Source organism: Ciona robusta, unplaced genomic scaffold (assembly GCF_009617815.1).
Source record: "Ciona robusta unplaced genomic scaffold, ASM961781v2 AP042751.1".
Lineage (NCBI taxonomy): Eukaryota > Metazoa > Chordata > Ascidiacea > Phlebobranchia > Cionidae > Ciona > Ciona robusta.
The window spans coordinates 93,382-105,690 of record NW_028323130.1 but is presented as its reverse complement, the minus strand read 5'-3'; the positions used below and the strand labels follow the sequence as shown (position 1 = coordinate 105,690).

The 12,309-nt window shown below is 34.8% G+C and overlaps 1 protein-coding gene, 5 non-coding genes and 10 pseudogenes across 6 annotated transcripts; 15 read left to right on the top strand and 1 right to left on the bottom strand.

Annotated features, from left to right (window-relative positions):
• The first annotated feature begins 4,629 nt into the window (after window positions 1-4,629).
• Window positions 4,630-4,748, top strand: LOC149723101 (5S ribosomal RNA). The gene has a single exon (XR_016387110.1). It is a non-coding gene; the product is annotated as a 5S ribosomal RNA (ribosomal RNA).
• Window positions 4,749-4,848: 100 nt separating this feature from the next.
• Window positions 4,849-4,967, top strand: LOC149723100 (5S ribosomal RNA). Its single transcript, XR_016387109.1, has one exon. It is a non-coding gene; the product is annotated as a 5S ribosomal RNA (ribosomal RNA).
• A 99-nt stretch (window positions 4,968-5,066) lies between these two features.
• On the top strand, window positions 5,067-5,185 carry LOC149723099 (5S ribosomal RNA). Its single transcript, XR_016387108.1, has one exon. It is a non-coding gene; the product is annotated as a 5S ribosomal RNA (ribosomal RNA).
• Window positions 5,186-5,285: 100 nt separating this feature from the next.
• LOC149723098 (5S ribosomal RNA) lies at window positions 5,286-5,394 on the top strand (annotated as a pseudogene).
• Window positions 5,395-5,494: 100 nt separating this feature from the next.
• LOC149723097 (5S ribosomal RNA) lies at window positions 5,495-5,603 on the top strand (annotated as a pseudogene).
• A 100-nt stretch (window positions 5,604-5,703) lies between these two features.
• LOC149723096 (5S ribosomal RNA) lies at window positions 5,704-5,812 on the top strand (annotated as a pseudogene).
• A 100-nt stretch (window positions 5,813-5,912) lies between these two features.
• Window positions 5,913-6,021, top strand: LOC149723095 (5S ribosomal RNA; annotated as a pseudogene).
• A 100-nt stretch (window positions 6,022-6,121) lies between these two features.
• Window positions 6,122-6,240, top strand: LOC149723094 (5S ribosomal RNA). Its single transcript, XR_016387107.1, has one exon. It is a non-coding gene; the product is annotated as a 5S ribosomal RNA (ribosomal RNA).
• A 100-nt stretch (window positions 6,241-6,340) lies between these two features.
• LOC149723093 (5S ribosomal RNA) lies at window positions 6,341-6,449 on the top strand (annotated as a pseudogene).
• A 99-nt stretch (window positions 6,450-6,548) lies between these two features.
• On the top strand, window positions 6,549-6,657 carry LOC149723092 (5S ribosomal RNA; annotated as a pseudogene).
• Window positions 6,658-6,756: 99 nt separating this feature from the next.
• Window positions 6,757-6,875, top strand: LOC149723091 (5S ribosomal RNA; annotated as a pseudogene).
• A 433-nt stretch (window positions 6,876-7,308) lies between these two features.
• Window positions 7,309-9,884, bottom strand: LOC149723090 (52 kDa repressor of the inhibitor of the protein kinase-like). The gene is made up of 3 exons (XM_089893637.1): window positions 7,865-9,884; window positions 7,616-7,812; window positions 7,309-7,560 (listed from the first exon to the last, which is right to left on the bottom strand). The coding sequence occupies exons 1-3, from the start codon at window positions 9,819-9,821 to the stop codon at window positions 7,348-7,350; spliced, it is 2,367 nt and encodes a 788-aa protein (XP_089749763.1). The 5' UTR covers window positions 9,822-9,884; the 3' UTR covers window positions 7,309-7,347.
• Window positions 9,885-11,458: 1,574 nt separating this feature from the next.
• On the top strand, window positions 11,459-11,577 carry LOC149723089 (5S ribosomal RNA; annotated as a pseudogene).
• A 100-nt stretch (window positions 11,578-11,677) lies between these two features.
• On the top strand, window positions 11,678-11,796 carry LOC149723088 (5S ribosomal RNA). The gene has a single exon (XR_016387106.1). It is a non-coding gene; the product is annotated as a 5S ribosomal RNA (ribosomal RNA).
• Window positions 11,797-11,896: 100 nt separating this feature from the next.
• On the top strand, window positions 11,897-12,015 carry LOC149723087 (5S ribosomal RNA; annotated as a pseudogene).
• Window positions 12,016-12,115: 100 nt separating this feature from the next.
• LOC149723086 (5S ribosomal RNA) lies at window positions 12,116-12,234 on the top strand (annotated as a pseudogene).
• Window positions 12,235-12,309: the final 75 nt, after the last annotated feature.

The following is a 12,309-nucleotide window of genomic DNA, read 5'->3' as shown; positions in this document are numbered from 1 at the left end:
TCTTTTTAAATTGAAACCATGTTTCGATTCAATCGAAGAAATATTTGAACAACACAACTTGGTTCATTGTTTGAAATTTTTTCTTAAGCGAGATTTTGTGGCAGTCTAACCTGGAGAAAATACAACACGAATAAAATGCATTTACTGAATAGGTTGTAATATTTTTATATCACACGTTGTTTTAAACAAAAATACATTATTAGCATGGAAATGTAGCGGCCCGTCGTAGTATTACGTCACACAAATTCTGTTGTCCCCAATATTGACCTCAATGTTTGACGTCGCGCGCTAACTTTCCGTTAACGCGGCGGATGCACCCTGCGGTTAACCGAGTTAGCGCCGATGCTCCCAATTGTAACCTCATTTATTATAACCTCGTTATCGCCATTTATCACGTCGATTCGTCTGACAAAACAATATTATATATAATCGACATAAAGTTACAAAGTATACGATGTTAAATTTCGTGTTTCCATATATGGCTATTTTTACCCATATAATACACATGAAAATGGTCCATGTTTACAAAAACACGAACGTTAATTTTATAATTCATGTTTACATTTTAAATTAAATGGTATATAAAGAATTATTTTTTTACACGATGAAAGTTCTAATAATATAAATAGATGCGACAATTCAAAATTGTGGCGTAAGCGACGTAGCAGCACGTTTCACAAGTTGGCGACAAATCAATACGATTATTAAATCTTAAACAATAATTAAGCGTGATTACGTAAACCTATTTATGACGTTTTTATATGTTCATTCTTCATTAACTATGCTATTAGTAATTATACCGATAAAGAATTAACATATCATCGTGGATGCCAGCGTTTTAATAATTAAAAATATCGATTATATTTTAAAACTTGTAATCGTGATGTAATTGAAATATTTAAATGACCTATATACTTCTTGCAAATATTTCATTTAGCAAACTGCATACATTTCTTATATAAAATGTTTAAATCTTGAAATGTAAATTAAATTGAGGTTTTTCATTTACTGATAGAGGTTTAAATATTAAAAGTGGGTGACACGTGATAACTTAGGCTAATCATAAATTTTACCACTTTTACACCACAGCAGGTTTATTATAAATCAAGACGGTAGCACCTGAAATTTCATGCTATATAAATATTTTGTGTAATACTACAATTCATTTAATAAACATTAGACTAAATCGGTATTTTCGTTTCTACAAACAAAATATTACGTTTCTGTAGAAACGAATTATTGTCACAGAAACGAATTTAGCAACATTTTTGTTTCTCAAAACGAAATATTTTGTTTCTGTAGAAACGAAAACAAAAAATTGCAATAGACGCAAAACAGTATTACATATTGTTGACGGTGCAGGAACAAGTCCAATTGTCGCGTCCATCTTAACGTAACGACTGTATAACACAAGGTCGACAACTCAGTTTATTAGGTGACAAACGAGCGGCATTAGGCTAGAGACAAACGTGGGGACAGCAAGAGTATAAGAAAGCTCCCACTGCCCTGTCAACACAGAATATACGAGGGCTTTTATAGCATAAAACATGTGTGCAAAAGCAGTAACAGGAAAGAACGTTTTACACTGAAAAGTGGCGTCAGTTCGACAAACGAGCGGACTGGGCATACAGTTTCTAAAAACGCAAGATGTGCCGCTTAATCATAAACACAGTTACCCCAGATGTAATAGTTACGCAACACAACTGTTTCATATTCTATCTTTAAGCATTAATTAAATTTTGGATAAATTAAAATATTAAAAATCTGTGCTTGAAGCACACTCAACCGCTACAATATAATCGACATAAATTTACTTAAAAGAAGTATACGATGTTAACTTTCGTGTTTCCATATATGGCTATTTTTACCCATATAATACACATGAAAATGGTCCATGTTTACAAAAACACGAACGTTAATTTTATAATTCATGTTTACATTTTAAAATAAATGGTATATAAAGAATTATTTTTTTACACGATGAAAGTTTGAATAATATAAATAGATGCGACAATTCAAAATTGTGGCGTAAGCGACGTAGCAGCACGTTTCACAAGTTGGCAACAAAACAATACGATTATTAAATCTTAAACAATAATTAAGCGTGATTATGGAAACCTATTTATGACGTTTTAACATGTTCATTAACTACGCTATAGTAATTATACCGATAAAGAATGAACATACCATCGTGGATGCCAGCGTTTTAATAACTAATAATATCATTTCTTTTTTAAAACTTGTAATCGTGATATAATTGAAATATTTAAATGACCTATATACTTCTTGCAAATATTTCATTTAGCAAACTGCATACATTTCTTATAAAATGTTTAAATCTTGAAATGTAAATTAAATTGAGGTTTTTCATTTACTGATAGAGGTTTAAATATTAAAAGTGGGTGACACGTGATAACTTAGGCTAATCATAAATTTTACCATTTTTACACCACAGCAGGTTTATTATAAATCAAGACGGTAGCACCTGAAATTTCATGCTATATAAATATTTTGTTTAATACTACAATTCATTTAATAAACATTAGACTAAATCGGTATTTTCGTTTCTACAAACAAAATATTACGTTTCTGTAGAAACGAATTATTGTCACAGAAACGAATTTAGCAACATTTTTGTTTCTTAAAACGAAACATTTTGTTTCTGTAGAAACGAAAACAAAAAATTGCAATAGACGCAAAACAATATTATATATAATCGACATAGAGTTGCTTAAAGGAAGTATACGATGTTAAATTTCGTGTTTCCATATATGGCTATTTTTACCCATATAATACACATGAAAATGGTCCATGTTTACAAAAACACGGACGTTAATTTCATAATTCATGTTTACATTTCAACCTAAAAGGTATATACAGAGTGCTTATAAGTGTCCCATCTCCCCCCATTGTACTATATATCGCGGATTAATTGAGTGAATTAGAGATGTACTATATTCTAAATCAAAATAATCCGTTTCTGAAGAAGCATATTGATATACACAGAAACAAAAAACTTGGTTTCAGTTTGTAAAGACGCATTATACTGTTTCTAGAAACAATTTATTTGTTCCTAGAAACAATTTATTTTGTTTCCGTAGAAACAGTTTTTTTTTTCGTAGAAACATGTTATTTTTTGTGCCCGTAGAAACAGTTTTTTTTTCGTAGAAACATGTTATTTTGTTTCCGTAGAAACAGTTTATTTTGTTTCCGTAGAAACACTTTATTTTGTTTCCGTAGAAACAGTTTATTTTTTTTCGTAGAAACATGTTATTTTGTTTCCGTAGAAACATGTTATTTTGTTTCCGTAGAAACAGTTTATTTTGTTTCCTTAGAAACCTGTTATTTTGTTTCCGTAGAAACAGTTTATTTTTTTTCGTAGAAACATGTTATTTTGTTTCCGTAGAAACAGTTTATTTTGTTTCCGTAGAAACACTTTATTTTGTTTCCTTAGAAACAGTTTATTTTTTTTCGTAGAAACAGTTTATTTTGTTTCCGTAGAATCAGTTTATTTTGTTTCCGTAGAAACATGTTATTTTGTTTCCGTAGAAACAGTTTATTTTGTTTCCTTAGAAACCTGTTATTTTGTTTCCGTAGAAACAGTTTATTTTTTTTCGTAGAAACATGTTATTTTGTTTCCGTAGAAACAGTTTATTTTGTTTCCGTAGAAACACTTTATTTTGTTTCCGTAGAAACAGTTTATTTTGTTTTCGTAGAAACAGTTTATTTTGTTTCCGTAGAAACAGTTTATTTTGTTTCCGTAGAAACAGTTTATTTTGTTTCCGTAGAAACAGTTTATTTTGTTTCGTAGAAACAGTTTATTTTGTTTCCGTAGAAACAGTTTATTTTGTTTCAGAAACACGTTAGTTTGTTTCCATAGAAACAGGTTATTTTGTTTCCATAGAAACATATTATTTTGTTTCAGAAACACTTTTTTATGTTTCTGGTAATAATAATATCATATTAGGAAGACCAGTGCGGATTTACAGTAAATACTACTCTTTGTTGCCATCCAGTGTGCGAAACGAAATAAATTGTTCAGAAACAAATTTTAATTTTTACAACATAAACAAAGTTGTTTGTTTCTTTTGAAAAAAAACGTTTCTAAAATTTTGTTTCTGGAAACAAAATAGTGCAATTAGAAACATATTTCGTTTCGGAGAAACAAATTTAGAAACAAAATTTCAGAAATGCATTGACTTAGATAGGCTATACCATACCCATACCAGATTAAAAGTACCCGATCTCGGAAGTCAAGCAATCTCGGGTTCAGTTAGTACTTGAATGGGTGACCGTCTGGGAATACTGAATGAGTTAGGCAATGATTATAAAACAAAATTTTCAAAAATACGCTTTTGGTATAAAATGATTTTTTTAATTTAGGTTAACAATATATTAATCAAGATTCAAAACATAATTCTGCCTATCTCCATACCAGATTAAAAGTACCCGATCTCGGAAGTCAAGCAATCTCGGGTTCAGTTAGTACTTGAAAGGGTGACCGTCTGGGAATACTGAATGAGTTAGGCAATGATTAAAAAACAAAATTTTCAAAAATACGCTTTTGGTATAAAATGATTTTTTAATTTACCTTAATAATATATTAGTCAAGATTCAATAAAGTATTCTGCCTATCTCCATACCAGATTGAAAGTACCCGATCTCGTCCGATCTCGGAAGTCAAGCAATCTCGGGTTCAGTTAGTACTTGAATGGGTGACCGTCTGGGAATACTGAATGAGTTAGGCAATGATTATAAAACAAAATTTTCAAAAATACGCTTTTGGTATAAAATGATTTTTTAAATTTACGTTAACAATATATTAACCAAGATTCAATACGTTATTCTGCCTATCTCCATACCAGATTGAAAGTACCCGATCTCGTCCGATCTCGGAAGTCAAGCAATCTCGGGTTCAGTTAGTACTTGAATGGGTGACCGTCTGGGAATACTGAATGAGTTAGGCAATGATTATAAAACAATATTTTCAAAAATACGCTTTTGGTATAAAATGATTTTTTAATTTACCTTAACAATATATTAGTCAAGATTCAAAACATAACTCTGCCTATCTCCATACCAGATTGAAAGTACCCGATCTCGTCCGATCTCGGAAGTCAAGCAATCTCGGGTTCAGTTAGTACTTGAATGGGTGACCGTCTGGGAATACTGAATGAGTTAGGCAATGACTATAAAACAAAATTTTCAAAAATACGCTTTTGGTATGAAATGATTTTTTTAATTTACGTTAACAATATATTAATCAAGATTCAGAACATAATTCTGCCTATCTCCATACCAGATTAAAAGTACCCGATCTCGGAAGTCAAGCAATCTCGGGTTCAGTTAGTACTTGAATGGGTGACCGTCTGGGAATACTGAATGAGTTAGGCAATGATTATAAAACAAAATTTTCAAAAATACGCTTTTGGTATAAAATGATTTTTTTAATTTACGTTAACAATATATTAATCAAGATTCAGAACATAATTCTGCCTATCTCCATACCAGATTAAAAGTACCCGATCTCGGAAGTCAAGCAATCTCGGGTTCAGTTAGTACTTGAATGGGTGACCGTCTGGGAATACTGAATGAGTTAGGCAATGACTATAAAACAAAATTTTCAAAAATACGCTTTTGGTATGAAATGATTTTTTTAATTTACGTTAACAATATATTAATCAAGATTCAGAACATAATTCTGCCTATCTCCATACCAGATTAAAAGTACCCGATCTCGGAAGTCAAGCAATCTCGGGTTCAGTTAGTACTTGAATGGGTGACCGTCTGGGAATACTGAATGAGTTAGGCAATGACTATAAAACAAAATTTTCAAAAATACGCTTTTGGTATGAAATGATTTTTTTAATTTACGTTAACAATATATTAATCAAGATTCAAAACATAATTCTGCCTATCTCCATACCAGATTAAAAGTACCCGATCTCGGAAGTCAAGCAATCTCGGGTTCAGTTAGTACTTGAATGGGTGACCGTCTGGGAATACTGAATGAGTTAGGCAATGATTATAAAACAAAATTTTCAAAAATACGCTTTTGGTATAAAATGATTTTTTTAATTTAGGTTAACAATATATTAATCAAGATTCAAAACATAATTCTGCCTATCTCCATACCAGATTGAAAGTACCCGATCTCGTCCGATCTCGGAAGTCAAGCAATCTCGGGTTCAGTTAGTACTTGAATGGGTGACCGTCTGGGAATACTGAATGAGTTAGGCAATGACTATAAAACAAAATTTTCAAAAATACGCTTTTGGTATGAAATGATTTTTTTAATTTACGTTAACAATATATTAATCAAGATTCAGAACATAATTCTGCCTATCTCCATACCAGATTAAAAGTACCCGATCTCGGAAGTCAAGCAATCTCGGGTTCAGTTAGTACTTGAATGGGTGACCGTCTGGGAATACTGAATGAGTTAGGCAATGATTATAAAAGTAAATTTTCAAAAATACGCTTTTGGTATAAAATGAATTTTTAATTTACGTTAACTATATATTAATCAAGATTCAGAACATAATTCTGCCTAACTACATACCAGATTGAAAGTACCCGATCTCGGAAGTCAAGCAATCTCGGGTTCAGTTAGTACTTGAATGGGTGACCGTCTGGGAATACTGAATGAGTTAGGCAATGATTATGAAACAAAATTTTCAAAAATACGCTTTTGGTATAAAATGATTTTTTAATTTACGTTAACAACATATTAATCAAGATTCAATACATAATTCTGCCTATCTCCATACCAGTTTGAAAGTACCCGATCTCGTCCGATCTCGGAAGTCAAGCAATCTCGGGTTCAGTTAGTACTTGAATGGGTGACCGTCTGGGAATACTTAATGAGTTAGGCAATGATTATAAAACAAAATTTTCAAAAATACGCTTTTGGTATGAAATGATTTTTTAATTTACCTTAAAAATATATTAATCAAGATTCAAAACATAATTCTGCCCACTGGCGCAAATAGGGGGGGGGTTTAGGGGGTCGAAACCCCCCCCTTTAAAAAAATGAAAAAAAAAAATTCATAATTTAAAAAAAGAAAAAAAATTTAATAATTTTTTTTTAATAATTTTTTTTTAATAATTTTTTTTTACTTCAAAATAATTGTTTAAAAATTAATTTAAAGTTTTTAATCTTAAATTCCCCTATTCTGAGCCGGGGTCGGCAGCGGTGGCTTTCCGAAAAAGCATGTGAAAATTTTTAGCCGGGGTCGGTATAAGGTGCTCAATCTCTCGTAAAAAACATTATATTTTAAGGTCTAATCGAATGACAACAGCTCGATGTTAAAACGAAATCAATTTTATTTGTCAGTTATCCAAACATTACAATAATAATTCAAGACGGCGAGCTTTCAGAGCCGCGAATTGAGTAATTAAATGTTCCGTGTCGACGATTACGTCACGATGCACCGTCATCAAGGCAATCCCGTTCAGACGATCTTGACGCATGGTGCAGCGTAGGTAGGTTTTTAACCTACGTAGCTGGGAAAAGGAACGTTCAGCACTGGCTGTGGTGACTGGGAGCGTGGCAACAATCTAATAAGGGAAAGTGTAATTCATTTGTGCTTATTTCGACTCACGTAATGCTTACTTTTAAAAGTTGGCGAATATTTGGGAAGAATTCCCCGTTACACGCCTGGAGAGCAGATTTGGCGTCAGATGGCAGTTCTTTTTTCTCTGCTGACCACTTCTGTCGCCAATAGCCCAGCTCTGACGTAATCGTTGCAGCGGCATTTTTTTCCAGGTCTTCTGAATATAGTTCAACCAAATTTATGAGCTGATTTTCATCTAAAAATAGAACATAAGGTTTTTGTTTTATAGCGCTATTGTAATTATATACCAAAAGAATCGGCGAGATATTTTGGTATGAGTGCGTAACAGTTTGCTGCACGTTGAAATGTTGGAGAAAATCGTTCTTCAATTTGGCTAATAACGTCTTCAATGAACGGTAAGAACGTAATGTTGTGCAAATGCTGCTGAACGGTAAGGTTTGGAGAAGTACCGCGTGGTAGAGTGCATATAATCGGGATGTTGAGGCTTTCAGCAATGCACTTTGCATCATGGAAAATTTTTTCAAAGACTTCTTCTGAGTTTCCCCTCATAATCTGCAATTTTTTAAGCGTTTGTTTCACCATGTTTGCGCACGATACCAGGTCAACTTCTTTGCCTTGTAGATTAACTGATAGTCGATAGGTCTCTTCGAATACCGCAGCGATGCATTTTGCATCGCTCAAAAACGTGAAATCACGTAAATGCAGTTTGACTTCTGTTGCACCCTTCGAAGTGGCTATTGTGTTCGACATCTCCAGGTCAACCACTGCATGAAGAATGTGAGGATATAGTTCCAAAAATATTTGAACCGCTTCGTGCCGCTCGACCCACCGCGTCTCACAAAGTTGCTTTAAAGCTCTGTGTTTGATTGAATGACCTTGAAGAGCCTCCATTGCGTTTTTCAAACACTGTTTCCGTTGAGGGCTGCCGTCAAAAAATTTGGCTGCATCTTGTATGATCGAAAGCGCTTTCTTTATCGTTCTCAGTTTACATGCGTGGTTTATTACAAGATTTAACACGTGCGAGTTGCAATGTGTGTAGAGGGCCTTTGGATATTTTTCTAATATGCGAGACTGGACGCCCCGATATTGACCCGACATATTAGCAGCGCCATCGTAGCCTTGCCCACGCATTAAGTCCAGGTTCAAGCCCCAACTACTTATGGTCGATAAGATGGTATCAGATAATGCTTTGCCTGTAAGCTCCATCACATCGACAAAACCCAGGAAGTCTTCTCGGATTTCAAGGCAATTTGGACGCACCTCGTGAACGTAGCGAACACAGATGGATAATTGCTCATGTAGTGATACATCGCTTGTTTCGTCCGCCAATACAGTATAATGGTTTGCGTTTTTTATATTTGCCACGATCTTCTTTCGCATTTCGTCCTCAAGGAGAGCTATTATCTCATTTTGAATGTACCAACTGATATAACGGGCTTTAGTTGGAGCTTCGTTAACAAATTCAAGGCAGTAGGAGTCACCAGAGGAAATACGGTAACGAAGCAAAGCTCGAAAATTGCCTTCGTTTATTGTCGTTTCAAAGTCTTCAGGGTTGTTGAGTGGTCCGCAGTCTCGATGGCCACGAAGGGGAATGTTTTGCCTGCAACATAATTTAATGGTATCTACGACACATTTCATAAAACGTCGATTTCTTGACACTTGTTGAGAGTGGGAAGAAGACATTTGATTGACCACGTTGCCGGAAGTAGATTCCCAGGTAGCAATAAAGTGTTCGGTACGAGTTTGCGCCAGTTTGTGATATTCTCTCTTGCTGTGTTCAGTTATGTATTCTCTTGCCTTTTTTAAGTTGGTCATTGGTGATGTTACGAAGCGGTTCAATAATGAACCTCCAGCAATTTCAGGTGCAAAGACCACGCAACTTTTGCAGAACGCCCCCTCCTTAAGGTGACTATATGTCAGCCATTTCCATTCATTTAACCAGTTGAGTTGAAAAGTCAAATCAACTGGTTTGCCTTTAACAATGCGTTGTTTCGTTGGAAATTTGTAGTGTTGTCCCGGCTTCCAACTGTTGTTTAGCAGGAGATATTTTGTTGTGTCGTCTAACGAGTTTCTGGAGTCCACGAACGTTCCTATGTCATTGTCAGGTTGCAGCATTGGACTTGGTTGTTTCTGCCTTGTAGCGGCAAGCTCTGCTGTGATGCTCGTTTCTGCACCAACATTTTTTTCTTGCGTTGTACTAAAAAATAAATTCAATCTTGCTTGTTTCTTTGGCTTGGGATTCATAGCGAACTCAATAGGCTTGTTTCTTTGAATCGGGAATCTTTGGGTTTGGATTCAGACAGTCTGACAGCATGGAATTTATACCTTTGGATTGTGACGTCACGAATATGGCGTGATAACGGCAAGTTGATATTGGGATTGGAAGATGCGCCTGGAATGACGCGTTCATGTGCAGTTGCACCTGGAATGACGATCCAGATGCACCTGGAATGACGTGTTCATGTGTAGTTGCACCTGGAATGACGATCCAGATGCACCTGGAATGACGTGTTCATGTGCAGTTGCACCTGGAATGACGATCCAGATGCACCTGGAATGACGTGTTCATGTGCAGTTGCACCTGGAATGACGATCCAGTGCATGCCAGCCTGGAGGGGCGTGATCGCCGCATGGTCAAAAGCGTTGATGGTCTAAATTTTCCATGATGCAAAGTGCATTGCTGAAAGCCTCAACATCCCGATTATATGCACTCTACCACGCGGTACTTCTCCAAACCTTACCGTTCAGCAGCATTTGCACAACATTACGTTCTTACCGTTCATTGAAGACGTTATTAGCCAAATTGAAGAACGATTTTCTCCAACATTTCAACGTGCAGCAAACTGTTACGCACTCATACCAAAATATCTCGCCGATTCTTTTGGTATAGAATTACAATAGCGCTATAAAACAAAAACCTTATGTTCTATTTTTAGATGAAAATCAGCTCATAAATTTGGTTGAACTATATTCAGAAGACCTGGAAAAAAATGCCGCTGCAACGATTACGTCAGAGCTGGGCTATTGGCGACAGAAGTGGTCAGCAGAGAAAAAAGAACTGCCATCTGACGCCAAATCTGCTCTCCAGGCGTGTAACGGGGAATTCTTCCCAAATATTCGCCAACTTTTAAAAGTAAGCATTACGTGAGTCGAAATAAGCACAAATGAATTACACTTTCCCTTATTAGATTGTTGCCACGCTCCCAGTCACCACAGCCAGTGCTGAACGTTCCTTTTCCCAGCTACGTAGGTTAAAAACCTACCTACGCTGCACCATGCGTCAAGATCGTCTGAACGGGATTGCCTTGATGACGGTGCATCGTGACGTAATCGTCGACACGGAACATTTAATTACTCAATTCGCGGCTCTGAAAGCTCGCCGTCTTGAATTATTATTGTAATGTTTGGATAACTGACAAATAAAATTGATTTCGTTTTAACATCGAGCTGTTGTCATTCGATTAGACCTTAAAATATAATGTTTTTTACGAGAGATTGAGCACCTTATACCGACCCCGGCTAAAAATTTTCACATGCTTTTTCGGAAAGCCACCGCTGCCGACCCCGGCTCAGAATAGGGGAATTTAAGATTAAAAACTTTAAATTAATTTTTAAACAATTATTTTGAAGTAAAAAAAAATTATTAAAAAAAAATTATTAAAAAAAAAATTATTAAATTTTTTTTCTTTTTTTAAATTATGAATTTTTTTTTTCATTTTTTTAAAGGGGGGGGTTTCGACCCCCTAAACCCCCCCCCCCTATTTGCGCCAGTGAGTTAGGCAATGATTATAAAACAAAATTTTCAAAAATACGCTTTTGGTATAAAATGATTTTTTAATTTACCTTAACAATATATTAATCAAGATTCAAAACATAATTCTGCCTGTCTCCATACCAGATTGAAAGTACCCGATCTCGTCCGATCTCGGAAGTCAAGCAATCTCGGGTTCAGTTAGTACTTGAATGGGTGACCGTCTGGGAATACTGAATGAGTTAGGCAATAATTATAAAAAAAAATTTTTAAAAATACGCTTTTGGTAGGAAATGATTTTTTTAATTTACGTCAACAATATATTAATCAAGATTCAATACGTTATTCTGCCTATCTCCATACCAGATTGAAAGTACCCGATCTCGTCCGATCTCGGAAGTCAAGCAATCTCGGGTTCAGTTAGTACTTGAATGGGTGACCGTCTGGGAATACTGAATGAGTTAGGCAATGATTATAAAACAAAATTTTCAAAAATACGCTTTTGGTATAAAATGATTTTTTTAATTTACGTTAACAATATATTAATCAAGATTCAAAACATAATTCTGCCTATCTACATACCAGATTGAAAGTACCCGATCTCGTCCGATCTCGGAAGTCAAGCAATCTCGGGTTCAGTTAGTACTTGAATGGGTGACCGTCTGGGAATACTGAATGAGTTAGGCAATGATTATAAAACAAAATTTTCAAAAATACGCTTTTGGTATAAAATGATTTTTTTAATTTACGTTAACAATATATTAATCAAGATTCAAAACATAATTCTGCCTATCTCCATACCAGATTGAAAGTACCCGATCTCGTCCGATCTCGGAAGTCAAGCAATCTCGGGTTCAGTTAGTACTTGAATGGGTGACCGTCTGGGAATACTGAACGAGTTAGGCAATGATTATAAAACAAAATTTTCAAAAATACGCTTTTGGTAGGAAATGATTTTTTTAATTTACGTTAACAATATAT